This window comes from Phascolarctos cinereus, unplaced genomic scaffold (genome assembly GCF_003287225.1).
Source record: "Phascolarctos cinereus isolate Bilbo 61053 unplaced genomic scaffold, phaCin_HiC Scaffold_5;HRSCAF=322, whole genome shotgun sequence".
NCBI lineage: Eukaryota > Metazoa > Chordata > Mammalia > Diprotodontia > Phascolarctidae > Phascolarctos > Phascolarctos cinereus.
This window is the reverse complement of record NW_027555958.1, coordinates 454,752,768-454,780,046: the sequence shown is the minus strand read 5'-3', so window position 1 is coordinate 454,780,046 and position 27,279 is coordinate 454,752,768. Positions and strand designations below refer to the sequence as shown.

The 27,279-nt window shown below is 47.5% G+C and overlaps 1 protein-coding gene across 1 annotated transcript; it reads left to right on the top strand.

The window, feature by feature from the left end:
• The first annotated feature begins 24 nt into the window (after positions 1-24).
• TMEM59 (transmembrane protein 59) lies at positions 25-27,279 on the top strand. Its single transcript, XM_020987824.2, has 8 exons — positions 25-291; positions 6,678-6,783; positions 8,431-8,525; positions 12,884-13,036; positions 14,604-14,688; positions 15,423-15,507; positions 16,282-16,390; positions 22,858-27,279. Exons 1-8 carry the CDS (start codon positions 88-90, stop codon positions 23,011-23,013), a joined length of 993 nt encoding a protein of 330 aa, XP_020843483.1. The 5' UTR covers positions 25-87; the 3' UTR covers positions 23,014-27,279.

The window sequence follows — 27,279 nt, the reverse complement described above, 5'->3', positions numbered from 1 at the left end:
AGGAGGAGGAAGAAAAACAGCCACTTTCGGAGGAGGAGGAGGAGGAGGTGGCGGCGGCGGCCGCGGCGACCGAAGGGACGAGACAAGATGGCGGCGCTGGGGGCGTTCCGGGTCCGGACCCGGGCCCCGCGGCTCCCGGGGCCACCGTTTCTGCTGCTGCTGGCCGCGGCGCTGGGCCTGCCCCGGGCCGCCGGGGCCGCCTCGGCCGAGGCCTTCGACTCCGTGCTGGGCGACACGGCCTCCTGCCACCGAGCCTGCCAGCTGACCTACCCCCTGCACACCTACCCTAAGGTAGGCCCGACCCGCGGAGGTCCCCTTCTCCCTCTCCCCCGCTTCCCCTACCCGCGGGGTGCCCCTACTTTCCTCCCCCTCCCCTCGGAGTCCTCCTTCGCCCGCTTCTACTGTCTGCGGGGTTCCCCCACCCGCGGGGTCCCCCTGTGCCTGCTTCCCCTGTCTGCGGGGTCCCCCTCCTCTCCTTCCCCGCGGAGTCCCTCTCTCTTCGGGGGTCCTCCTCCCCACAGGGTCCTTCTCCTATGAGTGCCCCCCACTCGCTCTCCTTGTCCTCCCTTGGGCACGTCCCCTCCCCCTTTGTTCACCTCCATCTCCGCCTCCTCTTCCTCCCCCTGGGGCCCCCTCCCTGCTTGTTGGACTCCTCCCCTTGTCTCCCCTCGTTCCCTCCTTGCCCTGCTCCCCCAAGCTCCCTCTCCCCTTCCCCTTTGTCTCCTCTTTCTTCAGCCTTTATCCGCGTCTCCGTCTTTTCTGGTCTCCCTCCTGTGTCTTCTCCCCCCTTGGTTGTCTGTTGCCTTCCTCCTTTTCCTCTTGCCTCTCCCGCTGACTCCTCCTCCCCGGGTCCCTTTCCTCTTCTCGTTCGTCTCCTCCCTGCTGCCCCCCTCCCCTGCTGTCTTTGGCTTGGCGCTCGGGTCCCCCTCCTCCCGTACCAACTGAGCCTCGCCCGCCCCCCCCCCCGCCCTCCCGCAGGTGCTGTGTCCTTGTTTAACCTGGAGGCAGGTGGGGCGGGGCGCCGAGCTCGGGGTCCTACGCTGGATGGGTGGGGGTCCTTCCTGCCTGGAGCCCTCCTCGCATCTCTCCTGCATCCACCCACGTTCAAGTGCTTTCTCATCTGCTGGTGCTCCTTAGGGAGGAATTGTGCCCGCCTCTTCATCTGTCTCCCGAGGGTGCAGTCCGAGTTACCCCGAGGTCCCCAACGCTCCCCTCTTGCCGCTGCTTTCCCGATCCCCCAGACTACTTGCTGCCCTCCCTCTCACTTGTCTGTCTTGGCTCCACCTTCTGGCCTGTTGCTACGGTTTTTCTTCAACTCCCCTCTCTTCCTAGGGCATCTACTCCTTTGTCAGCATCCTTACTTGTGCCCCACCCTCGCTCTCTCCTCTCAGCCTTTGCTTGCTCAAGGCTGCCAGGTGGCAATCATTCCAGCGTACAGTGGTGTCTCCCAAAATCCAGGCCTTTGGAAAGAAGTGCTGTTCGGGGGATCTAGAAATGTATTCTGTGTCCTAACTAATAGTATGTTGGTATAGCTTTGTTTTTCTAGAGTCACTCTGTAGGTTAAGAAGGCAGGCATATTAGTGTCCCTTTTTTTTTTTTTACAGAAGAAACTAAGGGTCAGGTTAAGAGTCACAACCAATCAGAATCAACCCCAGGATCCCCAAGGTACAATCAGGGGTATGGGGGCTCTAGAATTCTCAGACTCGAGATGGAACAATAGGTACATCAGGAAGATGCCCGCATCTTAGAACACTGGGAATTTGGGGGGTTTGTCCTTGTATCCTTCGCACCTAACAGAGCGTCCAGCGCATGCCACCCCTGCCGGGGGAGAGTTGGTAACAGGCAGGCCCAACAATTCCTGTCCTAGGGGAGCCAGGCTTGGGTTTTGTTTGGAGAAACATGATGGCCAAAGGCCGTGTGTACAGCTAAATATAAAACAGAAGCAAAGTACTGGGGAAGATTAGCCCCAGGCTCCCAGAAGAGATGGCATCTGGGGATTTTGTTAGCCTGGGGGCCGGCGGTGGCCCTTAGAAGACTTACTTCAGTGCACTGGAGCCCTTCCTTCCTGGATTCCTTAAGGTTCTCTGTTACCAGGGCGGCAGGCAGCACCTCCCTTTCCTTATACAAAGCCAAGCGTTTATGATTTTGGGCCCCTGTTACATAGGACGGGTGTAATAAAGGTCCCACCTTGAGGGGGCAGCTAGGTGGTGCCAGGCCTTGTGACCTCAGGCACCTGCCTCCCGGGCTTGTTGTGAGGAACATACGAGGTGAAGCACATAACATAGTGCCTGGCCCATAATAAGTGTGTATTCCCTTTCTTCCCTCCGGAACCAGTTAGTCCCAGAATAGAGAAGAGCCTTCTGGGCATCCTCCCAGACCCTCGGGAGTCAGCTGCAATTCCTCCCTGTCTCACTCCGTAGCCAGGCTGTTGCCAAGGCCTCAGCTTCACCTCCCCCATGCCCCTCCTTTCTCTGCTCTCCCCAACTCTGGACTGTTGCACTAGCTGCTGGTCTGTCTGTCCCCATTCCAGTCCATCCTCCATTCAGCCACCAAAGAAATTATCCTGAAGCCCAGGTGCTTCATGAACTCCGGTGACTCTCTCTCCTGCCCCCGGGATCAAAAACGCCATCCTTCACCAGCTGGCCCCCTCACACCTCTCCAGCCTTCTTACACCTCAGTCCCCAACAGTTACTCTTCATTCCAGTAACTCTTCCACAAACAAGCCCCTCCAGCCTCTCAGCCCCAGGCATTTTCTCTGGCTGTCGTCCCGTGTCCCCGTCCCCCCCCCCCCCCCCCCCCGTGCCTGGAATGCTCTCCCTCTACTCCAACTACTGACTGCCCCAGCTTCATCGTTTACCTGAAGCCTTCCCCCTGTTAATTGTCTCCTGGTTAGCCTGCATATGGCTCATTGTACATGTTTGATTACTCATTGTCTTCCCCATTCCCTATTGTAAGCTCCTTCAGGGCTGAGACTGTCTTGCTTTTTTTTTTTTTGTATCCCCAGCACTTAGCAGTGCTTAATAAATGTTTATTGATGAGTTAAATAGGTCTGGGGCATCATAAACCTTTGATTAAAAAAAAGTCTGATATCCAAGATATGTAGGGAGTTGTCAGTCTCCAAGCATTGATTAAGGGCCTACTCAGTGCCAGGCAGAGATAGCTCAGTGTTGGTGTCACAGTAGATAGAGAGCCAGGCCTGATAGCAGGAAGACTCATCTTTCCAAGTTCAAATCTGGCCTCAGACACTTACAAGTTCTGTGACCCTGGGCAAGTCACTTCATCCTTTTTGCCCTAGTTCCTCCTCAGTAAAATGAGCTGGAGAAGGAAATGGCAAACCAGTATCTCTGCCAACAAAACCCCAAATGGGGTCATGACTGAAAGGACTGAACAACAACGTCTATGCCAAGCAGAACTCAAAAGGCAGCATGAAATCATGGTCAGAGAGCTCAAACGGACTAACTGCCTGTCTTTGGGACCCTCTGCAAGTCTCTTAACTACCCAGAAATCCTCGTGGTGAAAAAGGGTCCCTGTGCTCCTCCTTCCAGCTCCCTTCCTCTCTGTGAGCTGCCAGCCTGCTCCTGCCTCTAGTGTGGAAGAAGGCAGCCAGTGCCAATACGTGAAGCATGGCTTTGGAGAGGTGCACAAACAGATGGCTTCTGGGCTTGAGTGGGAGCTGGGCCTTTGATTCCGTTTAGAGTAGAGAGGAAGCGATTGCCCCAAAGTTACGCAGCCCTTTTAGCCAAAATGGGATTCAACCAAGGTCTTCTCATGCCAAATCCATGGTTTGTTTTTTTTAACTACACCACGTTTCCTTCCTAATTTCAACAGTTCAGACATGGAGAAAGTGCTGAGCACTTTAGTCATTGGTTGAAAGAATCTAGGATATGTTTGCCTTTTTCTATCCCATTCTACAAACACTTATTAAGCACTAATATTCCCATGAACAGTGCCTGCCCTTGAGGAGCTTGAATTCTGAGTGGGGGATATCCCACAGATAAATACCAGATAATGTGAAGAGGGAAGCAGAACAGCTGAGCCTTGAAGGACGTTAAGGATTAAGATAGTAGAGGGGATGAGCGGGCAAGGGGCACTTGTGTACAGTGAGTCTAGAAACTGGCATCCTGGGCCAGTGTGCTGGAGCTTTGTGGCGGAGAGTGTTTGATGGGAGGTATTGGGAAGCCACCAGAGATCCTCAGAGTTGGGGGGGGGGGCACAAACGCTTGTGCTTTGGGCAGCTGGCTGGAGAAGAGGGGGCATTGGAGAACGAGCAGGGCTAGGCTTTTTTGAATTTTTTACTTTTAACTTTCCTGATGTGTAGTTACATAACCTGTCTGGATCAAATAATAGATGGAGAGAATAATGCACAGGGTTAGTGCTCATTGGGAGGCTTTCTAGAGCATATTTTCTGATAGTCCACCTAGTGTTCTTGGCCCTCTCCAGTCTGACTTTCAGCCTGTGTCTCCAGCTTTATCTTATATTATTTCCCCATATGCTTTTTACCAGAGCTGACTTATTAGCTATTTCCCAAATTCACTTGGTCTCTCATGCCTGGAATCCATTCCTTCCTTACCTCTAACTCTCAAAATTACTGTCCTTCAAGTCTCAGTCTTGTGTACCTTCCCAGTTCCTCCCCATCCTACATTAATGCTGTTCTCCCCTACCTAAAAGTACCACACATCTGTTTACATATGTTCTACTCCCCCCATCACCTTCTCTCTGTACATATATACATTTATTTTCTCATGCACCATCCATTCTGGGTCCATCCCCCTTCTCCCCCCCCATAGGCTTTTGTTTCCCAGTTTTGTGTCTTTGTATGACAAAAGCCTAGCACCAAGCATTTTGTATATCATAGGCATTTAATAATCACATGTTGAATTGAATTGAAACCAGTTTGGCATTTTTAACATGTTGAGCACCAAAAGAGTAAAGAAAATATGTTAAGTTCTACAGGCAAATGTGGCATCTGACTCCCTGGCTCACTCCTTCAGCACAAGAATTCTGTTCAGTTTGAAGCAGCACTCGTTGTCCTTAGACTGTGCTGGACAGATCAGAGGAGGCACCTGTAAAATTCTACTTGTCATTCTGAGTACAGTTCAGTGGTATCTAGCAGGTGGTAGAACTTACAAAATAGGTCAAGAACTGGATTTTAGAGGCGGAAGGACCTTAGAAATTGTCTGTCCCCTCCCACCTGTGCACTGGTTTATTAGGTTGGCCTGTTACCAAAAGGAAATCCATTTGGAAAGATTCTGTAAAGCTCCTCCTGCCTTTGAAGACTCGGTGCACAATGTTCCCAGAACAGTGCAGGCGAGCCACCTCGGAGGAGGTGCGCTGCCCAGTTGGCAGCATCGGTCACCTTCCGTGCCACATGCTTCCTTCAGGGGAAATGAGTGGTTAAGTGTCTACTGTGTGCTAGGCTCTGTGCGCAGCGCTTTTTTTTTTTTTGAAGGAATGGAATCAGAATTAAGGCCTGAAAAACTCTCCCTCAGAGTCGTGCCTCGTGGATCACAGCTTTTCTTAACTGGCTGCTGCTCTTGCATGACGTCACTAATCCTCCTTCCGGGGAGAAATGCCTGAGACTTTCCTGTTTTGTTGGTACCTAACTGCTGTGTGCACACGCCATCTCCTTCCTTACCAGGGGGCTGCTGCCAGTTTGCACACAGTGGAGGGAACAGTAAGTTGAGGGCTTTGGTTTCCATATTAGTTTGTTACCCATATCATATGTGCCTTATTGTCAAAGTCCCTTTGGACCTTTTAAGGTCAGTCTCCTCAGATCTACTTTTTTTCTTTGAAGAGGGGAACCTCAGAGCTAGGAGATCAGTTAGGCAGTTCACATTGTCCAGTATGGGAAAATTGTGTATCTAGCGATCTTCAAGGGAACTTCCTCTTCCCCCAGATTCACACCTGCAGATGTCTGATAACTGAAATACTTTGCTCAATGTGAACTTCTTTTCACCAAGTGTTAATTCAGACATATGCTTTGTGTCCCCCGTCCCCCCCCCTCATCTAACTCGTATAAAACCTAGGTGTTGGCCTGTAATTTTGGTGTTACTTTTTATACCCACACACAGAACGTTCTTTCCAAAGAGACCACATATCAGGCCTGTGGCCTGTATTTAGACTCGTATGCAATCTGAATCCTTCCTTGTATGTCAGCCATTGTTACATGTTCTCCTTTTTCCGGGCTTTAGTGACGCTGTGTGCCACATGGGGAAGGATGCTGATGGGTCCTTCAGCAGAGCATAGTGTGCCTGGCATCAGCACTAGCTTTGAGGGCAGAAGTCCACCTCCTCTTGGCCTCCAGTCTGCTGTTGCCTCCCTCGTTCACCTCTGCTAATGTCCTGTTTATACCATTGTTACTCGATACCCCTTTTAAATAGCAACGTTTCCCCAGAAATGTGCACTTGGCCATAGAAGATGGAAAGGAAAAGGAATAATTTATTTCCTTTCAGTCGTCTTTTCCTACATGAGCTTCAAAAATAAGCCACAAAAGCCTTTGCGGGCAACGTGGGCATTGTGGTGTTGCCCCCAACTCCTGCCTCTCTTTTACTCTCAGTAAAATACCTTCCAGTAAAGACTTTATAGCAGATGCTACTAACTTTGCTTCTTTTTTAGCTTTCTTTTCCGGGGATAATCTTGGCCTTTTGGTAATCTCCTCTGGTCTTCTAACTCCATAGGAAGAGGAGTTGTATGCCTGCCAGAGAGGCTGCAGGCTGTTTTCAATTTGTCAGTTTGTGGATGATGGAATTGACTTAAATCGGACCAAATTGGAGTGTGAATCTGGTAAGATGACGTATTAATGACATTCTCTACCTTTTTTTTTCTTTGTTACATTTATTTATTTAAAGAATCCCAAGCATCTTCTATTAAATAGTCTTATGTACACTTTGCAGTTGTCACAGTTTCCATAGCTGCTGCTCAGAACTGCCAGATTGCTGGGGTTTCTGTAATTCCATCTCATTTCTAGGACAATGTTGGCTTTAGGATGCCTTTGTTTTACCAACCATTTGGCTTAAACAAATGAAGTGGCAATTACTGCACTCTTAATTCATCACTGTGTCTTCTTAGGTGGTATGATTTTCCTCTCTAAGATTTTTCAGTCATAGGTTGGTTGGCACCGGCTGGTGAATTTTGCTTTATCAGGCCTTTGACTAAATATTGAATAGTGTATTCTTTGTGTCTGTTCACATCATTCTTAGTGGCCCGATATTGTGTCAGGAAAAAGAAACTGGTTTAATGGAAAAATAAAAGGATCCTGTCTATTATACATACATCTTCCAGTAGACTTCGTTTTCAGTTTTCATCTGAATACTTTTTATCACCAGCTTAGAAAAATGTGCCCTAATTTTCTCAAAGTTGAATGTCTTGCTTAATTGTTTTATTTTGAATCTTTTTAAAATCCTTTTTTCTTTGTCCTCTTTGTTAACTCTCTGTCTCTGAAGTAAATGGTGTGGTAACAATGTCACAGTCCTGGGCCAGGGTGGGAGGAGATGTGCACTTTCAAATCCTAACAAGGATCACTGATGTGTTCGTGGGGCAGTGAAAAAGCCCTGGGCTGATAGTCAAAGACAAACCTGAGGTTGAATCCTGAGTTTGCTCCAGACTAGCCAAATTAATGACCTTGGCCAGGTCATTGTAAACCTATTTGAATCAATTTTCTCTGTGATGGCATTCATAAAGTATTTTTAAAGTTTGTAAAGCACTTTGCTTATGAAAAATCTTGCATTGATTATTGCAAATGTTATGGACCCCATTTTACAATGAAAAAAATCTCAGTCCGATTAGTGTCAGGGTCACAGTTCAGATCTGGAGGTTGTCTCTCCTGACCCAGTCCAGGGCTCTCCTCTACTGAAACTGCACTCACTCCACTTAGCTTTGTGTGTATGTCCTAAGGGAAAGAAGGCACTGTGTGAATTACAAAGAGCTGTGGAGCAGTTTGTGGCATAAATACCTTTTTCTGTGATTATTGTTATCACCATCTTACATCAGCATAGCACGGGAGAGTTTTCAAAGCACTTTGATGTGTATTCCGATTGATTGGCTCCAGACCCTGGTGAGCTGCAGAGAGCTGCTGCTGCTCCTGCTTTATAGGGGACAGACTGAGGCTTTAGAGAAGAAATCCAGTGACTTCCTCATAGCCGTGCGGCTACGGACTGGCAGAACAGAGACAAAAGCCCTCTTGTGCCTCATCTCTCGGTTTTCCCAGGGTAGCCCCCCGATCTCCTCCAGCCCCACTGATAGGCTTGCTCTCTTCCTGCTGGTCCGTGGAATCTGCCGAAGCAGTGCTTGTTGATTGAAATGTGGGGCTTAACAGAAACAATCACATGGCCTGGCCTTCGCCTGGACCACATTCCGATGGGATGCGCTGCTCGTGGAGCCCTGCGCACCTTCCCTGAAGCTCATCTCTCTCCGTTTCTCTCTCCCTCTCAGCTTGCACAGAGGCGTACTCCCAGCCTGGCGAGCAGTACGCTTGCCATCTGGGCTGCCAGAGTCAGCTGCCGTTTGCCGAGCTGAGACAAGAACAAGTAAGCACACAGCCCTCCTTCGCTTCCTAACAACAGCAGCTTTCTTGAGGGGCGCTAGCGCAGCTCCCTGCTCTCCCACCAAGTCACATTCAGGTGTCAGCAAATGGGAAGGGGAGTGCGTTTGTCACGTAACAGAGTCTCAGGCTCCACAAAGATCCCAACAGGCCAGAACAATGTCCAACTTTGCTAAGTTGGCACTGAACAGGGATATAGAGATCAGTGCCGAAATGGGGAAAAGGCCTGTGGATTTTAGTGGACTTCAAGTACCGTGGCATGGCTACTCCAGAAATGATCATTTGAACATATGTTAATAGAAATAGTAACAATTAAAAAAGTAAGATAAATTATTAAGCATTTTGAGATAAATATAATATTTTAATATTAACAGAAGTATCCAGAATTAGGCAGGATAAAGGCCCACCATCCTGTGCTTTGGTCAGAGCACATCTAGGGTATTATGTCTAGCATTCCATTTTAGAGAAAATATGGATAGGTGTGCATGTAGAGGAGGGGGAACAGACTAAGTATGAGATTTGAAACCTAGTCTGAAGTAACATTTAATCTGGCAAAGAGGCAGCTCACTGCAGGCCAGTGAGGTAGGTATGGCAGGTGTGTAATTCCCTGGAAAAGTTGTTTGTCTTGCCTGCTAGGTGCTTAACAGTTCAGGGCCAAGGAGGGATAATCCAGAAGTAAAGATTACGCAAATGTAATTTTTCTGTTACTACAGACTCTCCTCGGCATGGACACCAGGTAATGCTCTTGGTGAGCCATGAAGTGTATAAAAATGAAGCCACGTCTCATTTTTGTTGTTGCCCACCACCGACTGTCCGTGGTTTGTCTTGTTTTGGGGTGGGGGAGACAATGCCTGAGAAGTTATGGGAGAAAAAAAAGAGGAAACTAAGCCTATTTCCATACTGAAGAATTGGCACATAGAGTTAATTTTTATAACAAACAACTGTCTCCCTCTGATTGAGTGCTGCCTCACTGTGACATGGAGTTGACCCTCTATACGAGTGGAACCCAAGCTTCACTGATACAGAAAGCTTTCAGGCACGGGCTCTGAGTTGCAGGCTATATGTGTGTCACAGTTGAATTCAGACAGGCATTCAGCCACCAGAGTGGCTGCAGAGTGGGCTCTTTGAGGACCTCACCCTGAGTCAGAGAGAGTCCCAGAGGATACATTGGTATCTGGTACCAGTGTAGTCATACAAGGTCATTGAAGTAACTTCCTAGTGGCCATTTTGGAAAAGAAAATACACCAGGATCAAAATTTTCTTATAACAAAACTGATTAACTTAGAGGAAATGGATACTTAAACAAAATTTAAAATACCCAGATTGACAAACAAAAGAACTTCACTACTTAAATAATCCACTATCACAAAAATAATTTGGAAAAACCATGAATGAAATCCCAAAGAGAAAGATTCCAGGACAGATGGATTTAAAAATGAATTCTGTCAAACGTGCAAAAAACAGTATAAGGAAGACTATAAAAATAATAAGCCAGGTTGACAATACAAATAAAAGATCATAATTATAAACATGAGAAAACATAGAAATAGAGGGATCTTTTTTTTTCTTTTTTTGGCGAGGCAATTGGGGTTAAGTGTCTTGGCCAGGGTCACACAGCTAGTGAGTGTCAAGTGTCAGGTCTGAGACCAGTTTTGAGTTCTGGTCCTCCTGACTCCAGGGCCGGTGCTCTATCCACTGCACCACCTAGCAGCCCCAAGGGATCTTTTCTTAACATAGTAAGTATTTACTATGAAACCACGAGCAAGCATCGTGTGTAGTGGAGAAAAGTTAGAGGCCAGGAAGATCATGGATAAAGCAAGGATGCCCATCATCATCATTAATTGTTACTATAGACCTAGAAATAGTAGTTGCAGCAGTAAGACAACAAAAAAAAGAAATCAAGGGAACGAGTGTAGGCAAAGAGGACACGACATTATTTATGTAGAGGGTCTGATGGTTTTCTTAGAAAACCTGGAAGAGTCAGCTATGAAATCAGTTCAAACAGCTCACCAGAGTTACGGGATGTGAAATAAAGCTGCACATGTCATCAGTATTCCTACATATTCCTACATATTCCTACAAAACTCAGCAGTAAGAGCTAGAAGGATAAATTTCATTCAAAATATTTATAGAAGGTGTAAAATATTTGAGAGGTGTCTACCAAGACACCTCAGGAACTATATGGTTTTAACTACAAAAACACTTTTTTTTTTTGCAGAAATAAAGAATCTCAGGGAAAGTAATGGAAAAGGGCATGGAAAGGAGTCTAGCAGTACCAGATATTAAAATACAGATAATTCTTGCTTTGTGTAAATTTGCATTATGCATATTCAACTTTAGTAAAACAAATTCTGAAAGAAATCTACCTCCCAAAAACCACCTATGTTAACTTTACTGTGCTGTCTTTGTCTCTCTCCACTCCTGCCCCTTGGCTCTGTGGCCTCCCACCAAAAACAAAAATCCTCCCCTCCAAATGTAAGCATAGGTGCAGAAAGACCACCACTGCTAAGTCAGGGGCTGGGCTTGAGCCTCCAGTGCTAAGAGAGGAGACCTTTGCCCTTCTCCATCCGTGTGCGCCTGGGGACTGTGTGTCCATCCCCAGCGCTCCTGTCACCCTTCCTTTTCTGTCTTGTTTCCAGCCTCCGTGGATCTGCCCCAAAGCCAGACTCCCACATATCCTTGCACGCGTGCCAGCTTCCTTCCTGCCTGCCTCCTGCATGTCTGTGGGCAGATTCACGTTGCATAGAGGTCTATGGAACAGTCCATTTGTAAAAAGGAGAGCTGTCTGTATTGCAAAGCAGTAATCATTAAAGTGATCTGGTGCTGGTTAAAAAATAGTTCACTCATTGCAACGGCGTAGGTACACAGCATACAGGAGCAAACACAAGAGTGTTGAATAAATCTAAAGACGTCTTTGACAAAAACAACTGGGAAAACTAGAAAGCTCCCTGGCAAAAGTTAGGCGCAAATCAGCCCTTCTCACCATATACCCAGAGGCAGTCCAGGTGGATACAGGACTTAGAAAGAAAGGTCACATTGTAAGCAAATTCTGTGGGATAAAGGGAGATGCTCCCTTTCCTACCTGTGGATAGGGAAGGCGTTTGTAACCAAGTAAGGGGTAAATGGGATCACAGAAGAGAAAACGGACAATTTTGTAAGATTTTGCACCAACAAAATCAATGCAGTTAAAATTAGAGTGGAAACATGTAGCTAGAAAAAAAATCTTTGCAACATGTTTGGTCAAAGTCTCATTTTCAGGTCAGCCGGTTCACATTTATAAGACTTAAGAGCCATTCCCCAATAAAGAAGTGGTCAAAGGATACGTTGTTGAGCAGTTGCTTCAGTAGCATCCGACTCTTTGTGGCCTCATTTGAGGTTTTCTTGGCAGAGATATTGGAGTGGTTCACCGTTTCCTTCTCCTGCTCATTTGACAGATGAGAAAAGTAAAACAGACAGGGTTCAGTGACTTGCCCAGAGTCACACAGCTGATAAGTGTCTGAAGCTAGACTTAAACGCAGGAAGATGAGCCTTTCCGACTTGAGGCCTGGCGCTCTGTGCACCATGGCGCCCCCAGCTGCCCAGCAGCGGCAACAAAAATTCATAGCGCCTCATTTTATAGTAGCCCAAACCTGGAAACTAAAGGGGAACAAGTTATGACATCCGTAAGAAGTGATGAATTGGACAATTTTGAAGGAATCGGGGAATGTATTAACTGATGCAGAGTCAAGTGAGTAGAACTAGGAAAATGATGTATACGATAGCATGTTAAAGAGAAAACATTTGAAAGGCGGTAGGAATACAGTGATAGTCCAAGATTCCAGAGGACTAAAGATAAAACATGCTGCACCACATCCTGCCTGAGAAGGGATGCACTCAAATGCAGAATGACTCATACGCTTTTGGACGTGGCTTTTTTTAATTGTCCATTTTGGAAGGTTACAGTAGTGAAGGAAAGAGAGAGGGATGATAAATGCTCATTTTAAAATTTTCTCATGAAACCCCACTCTCACTGTCCGGAATTCAGTTTTGGAAACTAATAAATAGGATGCATTTATGTAACAGATCATGTTAGCTTTACCAATTTACCATGGTAGATTACCAACTTAAACTACCAAGTTTCAAATGTGGTCCTTATTTCTGACCATAGCATCGGCTTATGGCGAGGGGAGGCAGCCCTCAAGTGTGCCAGCTGGCAAAGAAGGTCAGCCTGGGATTCAAGTTTTTTGATGTTTCCTTGGCCCACACACACAACTGAGGCTTGACCATGATGACAGTAGTTTTGATGGGTTTGTGTCTATATATATGAAAAGTAGCCAGGACTTCAAAATTGTTGTCTCCTTACAGCTCATGTCCCTGATGCCCAAAATGCATCTGCTTTTCCCTTTGACACTGGTGAGGTCGTTCTGGAGCGACATGATGGACTCGGCACAGAGCTTCATAACCTCTTCCTGGACTTTCTATCTTCAGGCTGATGATGGGAAAATTGTCATCTTTCAGGTGAGAGTATGACTCTAGACTGACCCTGTCATGCCTTCAGTAAGTTGCAGGTGCTTGTTTAAGAATCATAAGTGCTTAGTGCAAGAAGGGACCTTTGAGGTCAGCGGATTCCCTGGAGTAATCCTCTGTGCCCCTTTCCCTGGGATTCAGCATGAAATGATCTCAAAGTGACTTCCTATTGAATAGCCCCGAATAGTTTTACGTGTCTGCCTGTGTGATAGTGGTTTTGATCGAGTAAAATCATAGCTGCTTCAATTTGAGGTTCTTTCGATATAAACAGCTTAATTCTTACCTCACCTAATAATAATAGGACAATGGAGCATAGAAACCTAAGATAAGATACGTAATTATTTGATTTGATTTGGACTTGGATAAGAAATTCATAGAAAGGGCTTAACTTTGCATTTCATTATTTCAGGCAACGTTGTAGACAAGTAACCTTCGATGACCAGTATATCTGTAAATAATAGGATAAATGAAGTGAACGTTTTATCATTATTATTATTGTTATTATTATTACTATTATTATTATGAGGGGCTGATTGTAAGATTGATATGGATATTTTGTTCCAATCTAGGTTTTGTTGTTCCTTCTATTCTTTTAATTTGGAAATTGTAGATTAGTAATAGAACATATTCTTACAATTTCAGTAAAAGGTCTGCAATGTAAGGGTGTCAGGCAGCAGCTGTACTTGCTTTCCTGTAGATGTTCCCACCACCTGTTTGGGGCCCAGGTCTGTGTCGATTGTGGTATAGGTTAGCTGACCCAGCCACTAATAATGAGGTGCCACAATATGGAAAAGACTTTGGAGATTGTCTGGTCACCCACTGTGGTTTCACAGGTGCAATAAAGCCAAGATCCCCGTGGTCGGAAGGAGTAGATGCAGAATTGGAATGCAGCTCTGTTCTCTGGCTCCATGCCTACACTCTTCCCACTGAGCCCTAGGAAGGGCATCAATGCGGCAAGAGCCGCAAGAAGCAGCAGGCCTGCTCACCATTCACTCAGCCGTGAAAACAGGCCAGCGTGGCTGGTGCTGTGATGCTCTGACTGTGTGAAATTGAATGTGGTTCACCGTGATTTACCCCAGACCAGTGATAGCTCCATCACGGCCACTGTGATTTACCCCAGACCAGTGGTAGCTCCATCACGGCCACCGTGATTTACCCCAGACCAGTGATAGCTCCATCACGGCCACCGTGATTTACCCCAGACTAGTGATAGCTCCATCACGGCCACCGTGATTACCCCAGGCTAGTGATAGCTCCATCACGGCCACCGTGATTTACCCCAGGCTAGTGATAGCTCCATCACGGCCACCGTGATTTACCCCAGCCTAGTGATAGCTCCATCACGGCCACCGTGATTTACCCCAGGCTAGTGGCAGCACCGTCCTGGTCTCTCTTTGGGGAGCAGCTGGCTGGGGGCTTCAGCGAGGGTGAGGGTCATGGCTGGAGTATTTCCATTTCTGAGTTGTCCATGGTCCCATTGTGCTAGTGACGGTTTTTAGGCACAGCCAGAGCTCCCTTGGTCCTCAGGCTGCTCACCAGCCCTTTGATTCTCTTTCAGTCGAAACCAGAAATTCAGTATCCAGCTCAGGTGGATCGGGATCATTCTGCACATGGGAAAAATGCACCTTTAAAGAAAATGGCCTGTAAGTTTTATTTCAAGACTGGCGTAAAAGCCTTGATAATCGATTATCTACTGTAGATAATGTGCCTTAAAGGAGGAGTAAGGCCCAAATCTTGCCCATTGTGTCTAAGCTGGGCTTTCACAACTTCCCAGCAAGGGCTGAAGGTAAACCCGTGACCTTGACACTAGATCAAAGCTTCCGGGCTTGCCTCCTTCCCTGCTGTGTGCTGAGAAATCAGTCTGAATTGCCAGAGTTCACTTTTATCCACATTTGCTGGTTCTTAGCTTCTCTAGAGCAAAAACACAGTGTCTTAACTCCACATTTTCCCCTGGAATGGGGAGGCTGGGTGGGGGGGTGGGGGGTGCTTTCTTCCTCAGGTTCTCATAGGCTCCAGGCAACCAGAATGCCCCTCCTGCAGCAGATGAGGCAGCACGCCGTGGTGCTTCAGTAATACGGAATCGGCTGCTGCGTTTGGGTTCTCATCTGCTGGAGATATATTAGTTCCTCAGAAGGTGTTCATATTGTCCCATTTGCTCATACGTGCACACTGGGGGCCTTTGGGAAGAGGTTTCTGCAGGTGCATGTCAAAGGAACCTCAGAGGCCCTTTACCCTAGCCCTTCATTTTAGGTGAGGAAAGTGAGGCCACACAGCAAGCCAGCGACAGAGCTGGTAGCCAGGCCCAAATCCGGCTTCTCAGGCTTGTGAATGTTGGTAAATTATGGAGTCTGATCTGACTTATGCCTTGATGTTTCAGCAAATCCACAGCCAGCAGGCTCTCAGGCCCACAGAGGCTATTTTGAAGACGGAGAAAGCGACAGCTTTTTTAAATGCCTCTCTCTGTATGTATTTCTGATTTATTTATCTTTCTAGAGACATGCTGTGCTTTGGGTCTGAGGGATGTTCATTGTTAAGCAGTTTTAACAGTCAAGCCATTTCTCTATGTTTCCCTGTATTTCCTGGGTTGTTTTGGTTTCTTTAAAAGCTAATATACTAAAAAGGCCAAGAAAATAGCGTTTCCCCATCACCAAAGGGTTTGTCATTTGACAGGCTTCCCCAGAGGATTTCTTTTAAGCAGTAATGCTCACCACTTTTAAGACAATTTAATTAGTTATACCTATACACTTCAACTGCCTCACTTTTTTCCTGCAGTAGTGCTGCTGAATTCCACCAGCATAATGTAAATTTCTTCACTGTGTAAAATGATTTCTTTCCTTGGAAACAACTGAATGCCCTGTCCACTAAGCAGCCCACCCCCGCCTTTACCTTTCTTCTCAGGCTCCACGTAACTGTGACTCTCAGCACAGTTCATTATGAGACAACATTCTCCTGGGCTGTCAGTCAGCAGGTAGTGAGTAAGCCCAGCCCACGGGTGGGCACTGAAGATCTGAGGACGAAGAGCGAGGTAGTCCTTACGCGACACGCACTTACATTCTGAGCCTCAGGGGCAGTGACCAGGAAAGGAGCCACGGCTCGGCCTGGGCCCCCGCCTCTCATCCCCCCGAGGCTGCAGCGCCTCCTGGGCAGACTGGCAGCCAGGCTCGGTCTGCTCGTGGCTAGGAAGAGTCAGCCCTCTGGGTCTGGGGTTCTCATGTGCTTCCCCTGCTGTCTGTCAGGAACTCTGGCTGGATTGTGACCATCACCCTCGTGCTCTCGGTGCTGGTGTTACTCTGGATCTGCTGTGCCACTGTTGCCACGGCGATGGAGCAGTACGTCCCACCAGAGGTGAGTGGGAGGCGAGGAGGCACCTGAGCTTTGTCACCAAATGCCCAGGGCCGTCTGCCTGGAGAAAAAGTGTGCTCCCCACCTGCCCCCCTGGCTCTCCAGACTGTCCTCTGAGGTGGCCCCTGGAAGAGTGATAGGGGATGTTCAGAAGCAACAGGCTGCCTCAGACATCCGGCCCAGACAAAAGTCCCAGGTCCCAGCTGATGGGCGATTTTTGTCTCTCTTAGGGAACGGTGGGTGTGGTTGTAGGCGAGGGGAGACTGAGGAGGGCAGCAGCAAGCTGTGAGGTTCTGGTCCTGGGCAGGTGGCAGAGAGCCCAATTGTCTGGGTCCTCTATAGTTTTATGCACAGCTGAGGCACGGCTAGTTCACTAGGCTGTGTTCAGGGGCCAGGCAGGCAGGCCATCCAGTTCAGCACAAGAGAAAGGACAAGAGGAGGATAGCCTGTGTATGCAAAGGCCTGGAGGTGGGAGATGAATTGTCACCTATAGGAATAGCAGCCAGGCTGAGAAGCTAGAATTTGGGATGTGCAGTAACGTGCAGCTGGCCTGAAATGGGAAGTAGGCTGGGAGGGGCTGTAAATGCCCAGGGGCTTTTATTTGTTCCTAGGGGCAGGAGGGGGCAACTGGCATTTCTTGGCAAGGTCAGCGTTTGTCCTGTGCTTTAGAAGTAGATTGGAGAGAGGAGGCTCTGGACAATTAGGAAGGTCCAGGCCAGGGGAGATGAGAGGAGGAGCTGGATGGAAGAGGCCGGAGGGGCTGGACTTTGGAAAGACTTGGCAGCCAGCTGTGTGAAGCATCGCAGAAATGAAAGTCCAAGATGTCTCCAGGTTTGGAAGCTGGCAAGGACAGGCCAGAGAGGAGGAAGATTCAGACAGACGGGACTGTCTGAGAGAAAGGGCTTATCCCAGCCTAGAGGGGGAGCTAGCCGCCTGCTCACCAGTCAGTTTGTGCTTCTCCCAAGAATGAGGGGTGCCTGTTCAGGCAGCGCAGCCATGATGGATGGTTCTTACTTCATTTGCTACAAAAATATCCAAAAATTTATTGCTGAAAACATTCAGGTTTCTTGGCCCAGAGCCATTTATTTCAGGTGCTGTTGTTCCATTAAACCCTTTCCTTCTGTTTTCCTCTTGGAGCCTGAGCATGAGATAGTCCTGACTTCTCCGCAGGGTCTGGGTGCCTTGGACAAGTTGTCCTGAAGTAGAGGCTTTTTTGCATAATTTACACATAATTTACACATGCCATCTTGTTGGTTTAATAGAGAACCTAAGCCTCGGTGGGGAGAGCAAGTTTCTCTGTTCCATGTAAGACCTAGAACGTGGACACCAAGTGCAGAGGAGGAGTGGGGCTTTCCCCTCCTCGTCCAAGAAGGCCCAAGGCATTTTTAGCACATTTTCCTCCTGGGGGTTTGCCGACGGCGTCTTCCCCGTGATATGTAAGATGTGGTTAAGTTCCTCTGCTTGGTGGTGAGAGCTGCAGACCCTGCCCCATGGAGCTTTTGCTCTAGAAGGGGGATAAGCTGGGCCTAGAGAACAATGATTACCAGGAGAGAGACAAACAGGAGGACGGAGCTTATAGAGTACACCCAGGTCCGGGATCCCCAAAGGAAAGAAGCTGGCAGCTCGGAAGGCAGGCCAGGGCGGCCCGGGTCAGCCCCTCCCCAGACAGCGCCCCCAGCACCAGCTCTTGTCATCTCGGTGGTCCTTTAAGAATGATTCTCCCCAGTTTGCAGGTGTAGCGGGGGAGAGCTCTGTCCAAGAGGGGAGAGCAGAATCAAGGGGACTCTCCAGTTTGGGACCTCCCTAGGAAGCACAGGCCTAAAACAGGTCATTTTAGCAAACCCCCTGCCTAGGTGCCTCGCCCAGGATCCGGGGAGAAGCCCTGGCAGTAGCTGCACCCCCAGGCATTGACAGGAGCCGGAGTAGAGCTGTCTGAGGGCATTTGCACTGCACAAACACTGGTGTGTTTGCAGCGGCTTGTTGCTGAACCAGATCTTTTTCTCTTTCTTGCCTCCTCATGGGAAGAAGCTCTGTAGCTGAGCTGTTCAGTAAACAACACATGTCCCAAGAGGCCATCATGAACAGTTCGCACTCCCTACCCCCTCCTCTTCTGGGAAGGCAGAGGCAGGATCAAGATGGCTGCTCAAGCCTTGGTCGTTGGGCTGAGGACTGAGCAGCTTTCATCAGCAGCTTCCCCAGCTAGGTTCCTACGCCCTAGCCTTAGGCGCTGAGTGATTGTCTACATTTGTCCTTCCTTCTGACCACATCCCTCCCATATAATTCGTGTTTGTGCCTCTGTGAGGGAGGGGCCGTGGGAAAGGCTTCCTGGCCACAGCAGCAGTGGCTTTGTGGTCCACGTCCTTGCGTTCTCCCAGCTTGCCTGATTTTTGACTTAACATTTTTGCCTTCACCTGCCTCCTGGGATTGTCGGCCTGGCTTTGGCCCAAATGTGGTCATGAGCCTATCTTCCATACACGCAATGGCAGGTCTGGGCATTGTCCCCAGTAATGCTAGGCTGGCTTCCACCCCACCTCCATAATCCATCCTCCAGAGAGGGCAGAAGACGGAGATTCAGGGGAACCTGATGGGGAGGAAGGTGTTTGAGGCAGGCCCTTAGCGGGTATATTGCATCTCCACAGAAGTGCGCATTGGCCACCGGCCGCATTGTCACCATTTCTTGAGGGGACCTGGAGTCATGGAAAGAGCCTTGGACTTAGGGGACACTTGCTTTGACTCCCTAGAAGGAGCTCTGTGACAGTGTCCTCATCTGTAAAATGGGAATCATTTGCACTGTCTCACAAGGTGGCTGTAAGGGAAATGTGTTTGGAATAGGAGCTGACATCATGTTCGTTGTTGTCCTTCCTTCCCCATTGCAGATTGAAGCTCCTTTTTGTCTGGCAGGCAATCTTGGTGACTGCAGCCACCCTGCTGATGAGACTTTCTGAATCTAGCCAGGCTGCTTCTTGGACTGCTGGTTGTCTCCAGGGCCAGCCCCATGCTACCTTCCGCACATAGCTTCTGAGGAACGGGCATGAGTAATAAGGCAGATATTGGTTGAATTGGGTTTTTACTGCAAAGTGGAGAAGTTAGCATTATTGTCAATAATTTTAACAGCTTGAAGTAGGTCAGCAAGCATTTATGAAGTGCTTACCAGGTTTCAGGTGTGAGCACTGAAGGATACACCTGGCAGCTAGGTGGTACAGTGTATAGCATGCCAAGCCTAGAGTCTGGGCAATCGGAATTCAGATCTAATAGTTACTGTAACCATGGTCAAGTCGCTTAACTGCTGTTTGCCTCATTTTCCTCATCTATAAAATGGGGGTAATAATACCACCTACCTCCCAAGGTTGTCTTGAGGACTGAATGAGATAATATTTGTAGTGCCTGAACCATCAAGTACGTATCTAAGTCCAAAAAGAATAAAGATAATAAATACAAAGTAGTGGGGGAGGAATCAGAAGCATCATGTCAAAGGGGATGCTTGAACTGTCTCTTGAAGGAATAGGGGAATAGAGGCAGAGGCGATCTGGGCAGGGGGCAATGGAGGGGCCAGTCTGGTTGGGTCAGAGAGGGCGGAGGGGAGTGGGCTACGGGGAAGCCGGGAGGTGAGACTGGGGCCAGATTGGAAGAGGCTTTAACAGGAGAGTTTCTACACGCCTCCACAGTCTGCATAGGGGAATGCGGGCTTTGGTGTCTGTGGGGAAGAGCTGTGAGGCAGGGAGGCCAGCCAGGAGGCAGTGACTAGCCTGGGAGGGAATGAGGGCTTGAACTAAGGCAGTGGCTGTGTAAGGAGAGGCATTGGGGGGAGGGATGGCGTGCAGGTAGGAGTGGCAGTCTGGAAGCTGAGGGGATGGCCTAACCACCTAACTTCTCCTTTGCCTTACATTGTATTACCTGGCCGTCTCTCCACCTTAATCAGGGAAGGGAGAAGAAGCATTTGTGTAGCGCCTACTGTGTGCCAGGCACCATGCGCAGGGCTTTTTATAAATGTCTCATTTGATCCTCAACAGTCCTGTGAGGTCGGTACTGATGGCATCCCCGTTTTACAGTTGAGGAAGCTGAGGCTAACAGGTGAAGTGACTTGCCTAGGGTCACCCAGGTAGGAAGTATCTGAGGCAAGATTTGCACTCCCGACTCCAGGCCAAGGGCTCTGGGCACTGTGCTGTCTAGCTGCTGACCACACCCTTAAACTTTCCTCCTCTCCTGCTTTTCTCAGTCAGACTTTTAGGACGGAAAAACCTATCCCTATATCCTTTTCAGTCCTCTGTAGGCTGGCCTAACTTCTCTCTCTAGAGTTGCCAGACTTTTCTTCATTGTCAGATCTAATGGTCCTTTTTCGGATCTTATTCTTCTCAACCTACCGGCTACATTTGACCCTCTTGGCCATCTGTGGGAATTAATAAGGTCACTGAGGATGGCAGTGAGGGAGAGAAAGAGAAGGGAAGAGAGCCTAGGACAGAACTGCTAGGAATAACCACTGTTAGGTGCCTTGATACAGACGCTGAACTAGTTAAGAAACCTGAGGGACAGGCAGGCAGGCAGGATGATCAAGGGAGAAGTGTGGTGTCAGATGCAGAAGGAGGACTGAAAAGACCAGCAGGTTTGCCAGGTAGGGTGTGACTGGCAGCTTTGGAGAGGGCAGTTCCAGTTAAGGGAGGAGGCAGGGAGGCATTTGGCTGAGAGAGAGAGAAGAGCTTGAAGGGCTGACATGGGTTCTGGGGAAGCTTTGGGCATGGCTGAAGGTAGTAGGCGAAGAAGCCATCGATGGGGAGAGGAGGAAGAGGAGAGTGGGATGATGGAGGTGATGGTCAGCTAGGGAAGGGAGGGATGATGAGGTCAAGAGCACAGAGCTAAGGCATGGCCTTGATAAGGATGAACAGGTGGGCAGGGGGGGGAAGTGAGCTCCTTAGCTGGGGAGAGGGAGAGAGCACAGTTGCAGAAGTGGAATTGAGGAGTGAGGTGTAAGGGACGGAGGGATGAAGATGAGAGGCCAAGGGGAAGTGGGCAAGAGACGTTTGGTGAATAAGGAAAACAGAGAGAGAGAGGAACAGATGGTTGGAGAGGTCTCTCAGTCTCAAAAGCTTACAAAGTGCCTGTGTGGAGGACACTCATTGCCTAGTTACTGCGTGTTCATTCTGTGAAACTCAGGGCACAGGGTTCTTTGTCCTTCCAAGAATTCCAGAGCATCTCGAACAGCTTTTTTGTTTGTTTGTTTTACTTTAATAAAAATTCAGGGTTTTTAATGCAAAAGTTTTCTTTTTACTCTTCCATAAATCTGCTACAGAGCAGCCAACAATGATTATTAAGAATAAAAATGAGGAAGTGAGATGCCTTGTAGTAATGGTATGACTGTTCATCTGTTCAGGTATTCCACGTTGCTTTTACATTCCTTGAATTGATTGAATCATCTTAGACATTAGAGCTCATCTGGTCCCAGCAGGGCTGCAGCCAAGGTCTCCTGACTGTTGGGCTCCTGCTCTCTCTTTATTCCACTCTGCTTCATCACAAGCAAAGCAAAAGCTTTTGTAGCCTCTGTGTGATTCAGGACGGCCTTCCTTCCTTCCTTGTCTGATACGCTCTGCCACCGCCCCCCGCTCCCCTCCATAGCATTAGAGCCAAGGAAAAAAGCCAGCAGAACTTGGAAAGAAGATGGGACCATGAGGGCCCTGAATGGGCACGGGAAGGGCGCAGAATGAGAATTGTCTTTAGCTTGTTGGCTTTTTCATTCGTTTGGTTCCTCCTGAAGGCTCAGGGTAGAATTCTGCCACCTGTTCTGTGTGTTGTTAATGAAATATTTGAGCCAAGACCAGAGTGTAGATTTCTTAACTTGGATCTGGTGCCCTCCCCCAGATCCCCTTTGTGACAGAGAAAAATGAGTTTGGTAATAGAGTAATGGTGACATCGTTCTAGCCATCGCCACCACCAGTGTTGACTGAGCTTTTGGAAGGCTCTCTGTACGGCCTTCTGATTCATCTGATATTCTAGTGAGATACTGCTAGGTTTTGATTAGTACAAATAATGAATCTCTTCATTCGAATTCACACTGAATGTTTCCATTGGGCTGGAACCAATTAACTTAGTTTACATAATTATAACTTCCAGTAGTGAGAATTTGAATAGATGCAACCACTTCATTGGATTCCTATTGGAGCTAGCTCTAAAGGGGTGAGAGGGAAGGGGGCCCACCCCATCTTCGGTTCACAGCTGGGCTGACTGTAGTGACATCCCTACGGAATGAAAACTTGTTCAGTGAGCCTGGAGTGGTGCTCGGGCTTTTGGATTCCTAGACCTAAGTGCCCTGACTTCAGGTGTCTAGAAATCCTATAACTGTCCTCCTAACAGTAGAGGTTCCTCTCGGGGGGAGCTCGCTCCACTGCTTGGAAGGCGGGCTCAGTGTTGCTCTGCCCAGCCAGGGAGGGGGCCCCACCTGCCCGGGCAGCACAGTCTTAAAATGCCTCGGTTCATTTCAGAAGCTGAGCATCTATGGAGACCTGGAGTTTATGAACGGACAGAAGCTTCCCAAGTGCCCGCCCTCCTCCCTCGTGGCGCTTCGATGCCAGGCTGAGGAGCCTGAAGAAGCCGGGCCTCTCCCTGCCAAAATGAATCTTGCTCATTCAGAAATCTAACATTTTTTAAAGAAAAATTAATTTAATAGACATTCTAACTTTCCGTTCCTGATGTGGCTTTTTTTATTGGTTTCTTTGGATATGGGGCTTAGGAAATTAGCTATCAAATGCAAATAAAGTTAGTGATCTGGGACGGTGGTATTGTCTGTCACTTCACATGTATTCTCTATTGATTGGAGAGAGATAGACATCTGGGATCTCACGTCTTACTATCTGTAACTGCTTTTCATTGATGTTTGCAATGTGCTTTTATTTCTTCCTTGACTAAATTCTGTAAGCATGTCCTCTTGCCCTCAAACCTTCTCCCATGATCCTGGCAATCACCCTAATTAATAGAAGGTATGTGATAGGATATAATGTCGATGTTCAGAAATGGCTCCATAAACATGTGATTGGAAATTGGAAGTCAGCATGAGGAGCCTTTCTGAGGCCCTTAATTTTCAGTTGTAGTGAGCTGATGTCATTAAAGTTTTATTTGTATCACTCTGCATAAATGTTGTGTTAATACATTACAGACTCCCAATGTTTTCCAGGGTTAAAAGAAATATTTTGTCTGTCTCTGTCACAGTAGTATCTGAATAACATGAAAGGAGGCTGCCGTAAGCCTGGGATAACAAGGCAGTGGTTTAAACCTACCCACTTCGATTGGAATGGGGAGTTTTCCAAAGAACCATTTTCTAGTTGTAAAAGGCCTATCGAGTGTATAGAGTTTGTGCTGGGAGGGACCCCCTTTCAGAGGTGAAAAGGAGAGACTTGCTCCAGGCCATCTCTTTTCTGGAAGTTTGGTCCTTGGGTAGTATTGACTGCAACAGCTGACAGGCACCATCGTTCAGGAGGGACTGCATGGCAAGAATTGGCCGAGACTCCTGGGGAAAAGGTACCTCTAGTGCTTCTTGCCATGTTGACTGACTTTGCCTCAGGGCCTCAGATCCTGGCCAAGAGGGGTCATCCTCCCATCTTGCAGCCTGGGGCCAGTTTTCAGACATTGAATTTGGCACTATAAAGTGCTAACTAAGCATGCTAGGTTTCAGGCAATTACAAATTAGAGGCTTGTGATTTAGAAGAAGCTGCTCTGTCCTGCTCACTCAATCAGAAAGCAGTGTGGACAATGCGTCCTAGGGAAGGAGTTGTCCAGGCTTTGGTGGGTTATAAGTGGTGAAGAGCTTACAGAAAGGGACTCAAGAGCTCTTTGAATCTGTTCCCCACCCCTTCTCACCCTGCCTGGGGCAGGGAATAGCCCCAAGAGAAGGGACCTCCCCATAATCGCCCTGGGCCCAGGGGCCAATCCCACATCCAGTTGTGTACAGATTTATTTTCGAGCCTCAGCCTAAATCATGCAGGAGGCTAATTGAAAAACGTTTTGTGACTCAAAACTTAAGGCCAAGGGTATCAGAGGCAATTTTTTTTCTATACAGTTATATCTCAGTTCCTCTTGACGCTCATAAAATCTTAGTATTCAGAGACACATAGATAGAAGTTGTGTGACCCATTGTCTACATGCAGATAGTTTCTTAGCTATACCAGGCCAGAGAGTTAAGAAACTTGGGACCTGTCGGAGTAACTTCTGTCTTTTATTCCCACCTGGTCACTCTTCGTCTGGGTTTCAAGGATGCTAATGAATGTGTTTATTTTCCATGACTCTCGCATTGATGACATCAGTGTAGCTTGTCCTCCATCTCTCTCTCACTCTTTCCACCTCCTAGAACCCTGGTCATTGTTCTGAGCTGAAGTGAAGTTTTGTTCCAACTTCACCATCAAAATTTTCTTCACAAGGCAGATCTAGTGCAGCCTCTTACAACCCCCCATCCCACCTCTTCACACTGCTTCCCACATGGGGCGGGAGGCGGTGGGCAGGCAAGTTCCTGGGCTCACCAGGTAGCCTATCCAATGCCATTCTTCCAGAAAATTTCATTCTTTTGGCCAAACTAATTCCTCTCTGTTGAGCAGGCATTTGTTATGTGAAGGATAATATTTGAACTTAATTCTTCATAATTTGAGAAGAGCAGTTTTCTGTTTTATATCTATCCTTCAGCTATGCCATCTATTAAAGTGTCTAGTACAGATGAAGGCCCAGCTCTCTGGTGGAGTCAGTGCAGATGTTAGCATATGCAGCATCACTTGTCCGTGGTGACAAATGGGAACACATAAGCTGTAAGGAGGAGAACCCTGAATTGAGCAAACATCTCTTTACTTCCATATCCAAAGACCACTCGAAACCCCTAGAAATTATCAAGTTAATAGTTAGACTTGAACTCATCCATTTTTGACTTTAGGATGTTTCTTAAGGGTCCTTGCAGAGAATAGCTAATCTTTTTGGATACTTGTATCTAGGATAGTAGGCCGTAGGCAAAATAGAGAGGTTAGGGTCCTTCTAGTCTTCTCAGTTCTGGTTTTAACTCTGTAGTAGAGATGTTCCCGAGGTGCTCGGTGCTTCCCCCTAGCCCGCACCTTTTTACAAAGCTGACTGTCAGGAAAACCTGAAACTCAGACTCAGCTAAAGAAACATCAGAAGAGGGTCCCTCTGGGGAAAGTATTTGATTTTCAGCAGAGGTCCAAGACTTTAAGCTAATTCGTTTAGGGAACCAGCCAACAGGTTGAGAGAGCTGTTAGGGGTTGTGAGGCAGAGGGAAAGCAGAGGAGTACAGCTGGGCCCTCCCAGTACAAAAATGTTCATTTTAAGTAGATAATCTAGCTTTTGCTTACTGCAGCGATTTTTAAAAAATGGTTTCTTGGACAAGAGGTCTCCCAGTACTGCCTAGACATGGTGTTTCCTAGGTCTGGTTGAATGGATCCAGATCTGCTTGGATTCTAGTAACTGAGAAAAAGTTGTTTGGAGGCTCTGGTCCATGTTGTTCAATAGTATAATTTAATGTTGGGATCATATAACTATATAAATCATTGAATGCTGAGAATCTGTGTTATTGTTGCCATAATGATTTACTATGTATTTATATTTTTTTGTGTGGAAATATATTTGTATTAAACTCGAACTCCTCAGAGGCAATGGAGCTGGAAAGGACCTGAACAGATAATCTAGCCCACCCCACCATGTTACCCAGGTTTTCATAAAAAACCAAGGCCCAGAGGGGAAAAGTAGCCTGCCGCTTCCTCCTACAGCATGTAGCAAAACTGGGATTCTAAACAGTTCTGTCATTTCTAATGCAGTGTCCTTTCTGTCATGTTACAGATTGGACTGAGAAAGCTTTAAAAAGCAACACTAACCTTGAGGGTTTTTGCTTTGTCCCAAGAATCACTCTAAACTCAAGGAAGGAAGCTCTAAGGGTAGAATTTGAGAGGTTTACCGAATACGGTGTTAAAAACTTGGATTTGAAAGAGTAAGTGCAGATTTCTGTTCTTTGGCTTTTTCCACTATGTTTTGTATTACGCCTCAAGTCTGAAGGTCTTTTAGGAGCCATCTAAACCTTTGAGCTGGAGCTCTGGGTCCCTGTATTTTGTCTTTGTTTTTCCTTTGCTCCCGATGGTGGTAACAGTTTCACTCTGAGACAAGGGTTGGTAAGGAACAAGACCCGTTTAGCCTGGAGAAGAGAAAACTTCCATACCTTCAGGTGTTTGAAAGTCTCTCTCTCAAGAGCAAGGAGAACCAGTGTTGTTTCCCTGGCTTCAGAGGCCAGAACTAAGACCAGAGGAGAGATCTGCAAGAGATTTACCAGCCCTGCTTACCTGCAAGGGAAGGTACCATAGAGAGGGAGAGAGGGTCGGGGGGAGGGTGAATAAGCCTTGTCTGTCAGAACAGTGCATCAGTAATTTTAAAAAGAGAAAGAGGCAGAATGACTCTCCATGTTAGCAAAAACTCCCTAACCGTTAGAGCCATCCCAGTGAAAAACAGGGGATGTCTTAGGAGAGTCTGGGTGCCCCACTTTGTCCAGGATTCCTGTTTTAGTACAGGTTCCCCTAAATGTTCTGAGGTCCCTTCTAGTTCCTGAGAGTCTGTGATTCTAGACTTAACAGGTTTCCTTCTCTTGTCATGGTAAACAACATTTCTGTTCAGTTCTATTCTGAATGATTTGGGTTAATTTTTACTGCCTCTTGTTCTGTGTTTCTAGTGTTGGAATTGTTTTGAAATGGTGGAATGAAAATAATGGAAGGTTTGGATGGGAGGGAAATCAACAACTGATTGAGAAAAAGATGCTTCGACAGGATTGTTACCTTGAAATAAATCACCTGCAGTCTCTGTTAGAGGCCAAGGAATGTTAATTTCCCAATTCTTAAGTATGATGGACCTAAATAAAATTTGGATTGCCTGCA

Bases quoted from the DNA above. Each gene is read 5' to 3' on its own strand.
- TMEM59 (XM_020987824.2), top strand. From the start codon at position 88: ATGGCGGCGCTGGGGGCGTTCCGGGTCCGGACCCGGGCCCCGCGGCTC. The intron at 8,526-12,883 runs GTAAGCACACAG...GTCTCCTTACAG, and splicing joins CCGAGCTGAGACAAGAACAA to CTCATGTCCCTGATGCCCAA. The intron at 13,037-14,603 runs GTGAGAGTATGA...ATTCTCTTTCAG, and splicing joins GGAAAATTGTCATCTTTCAG to TCGAAACCAGAAATTCAGTA.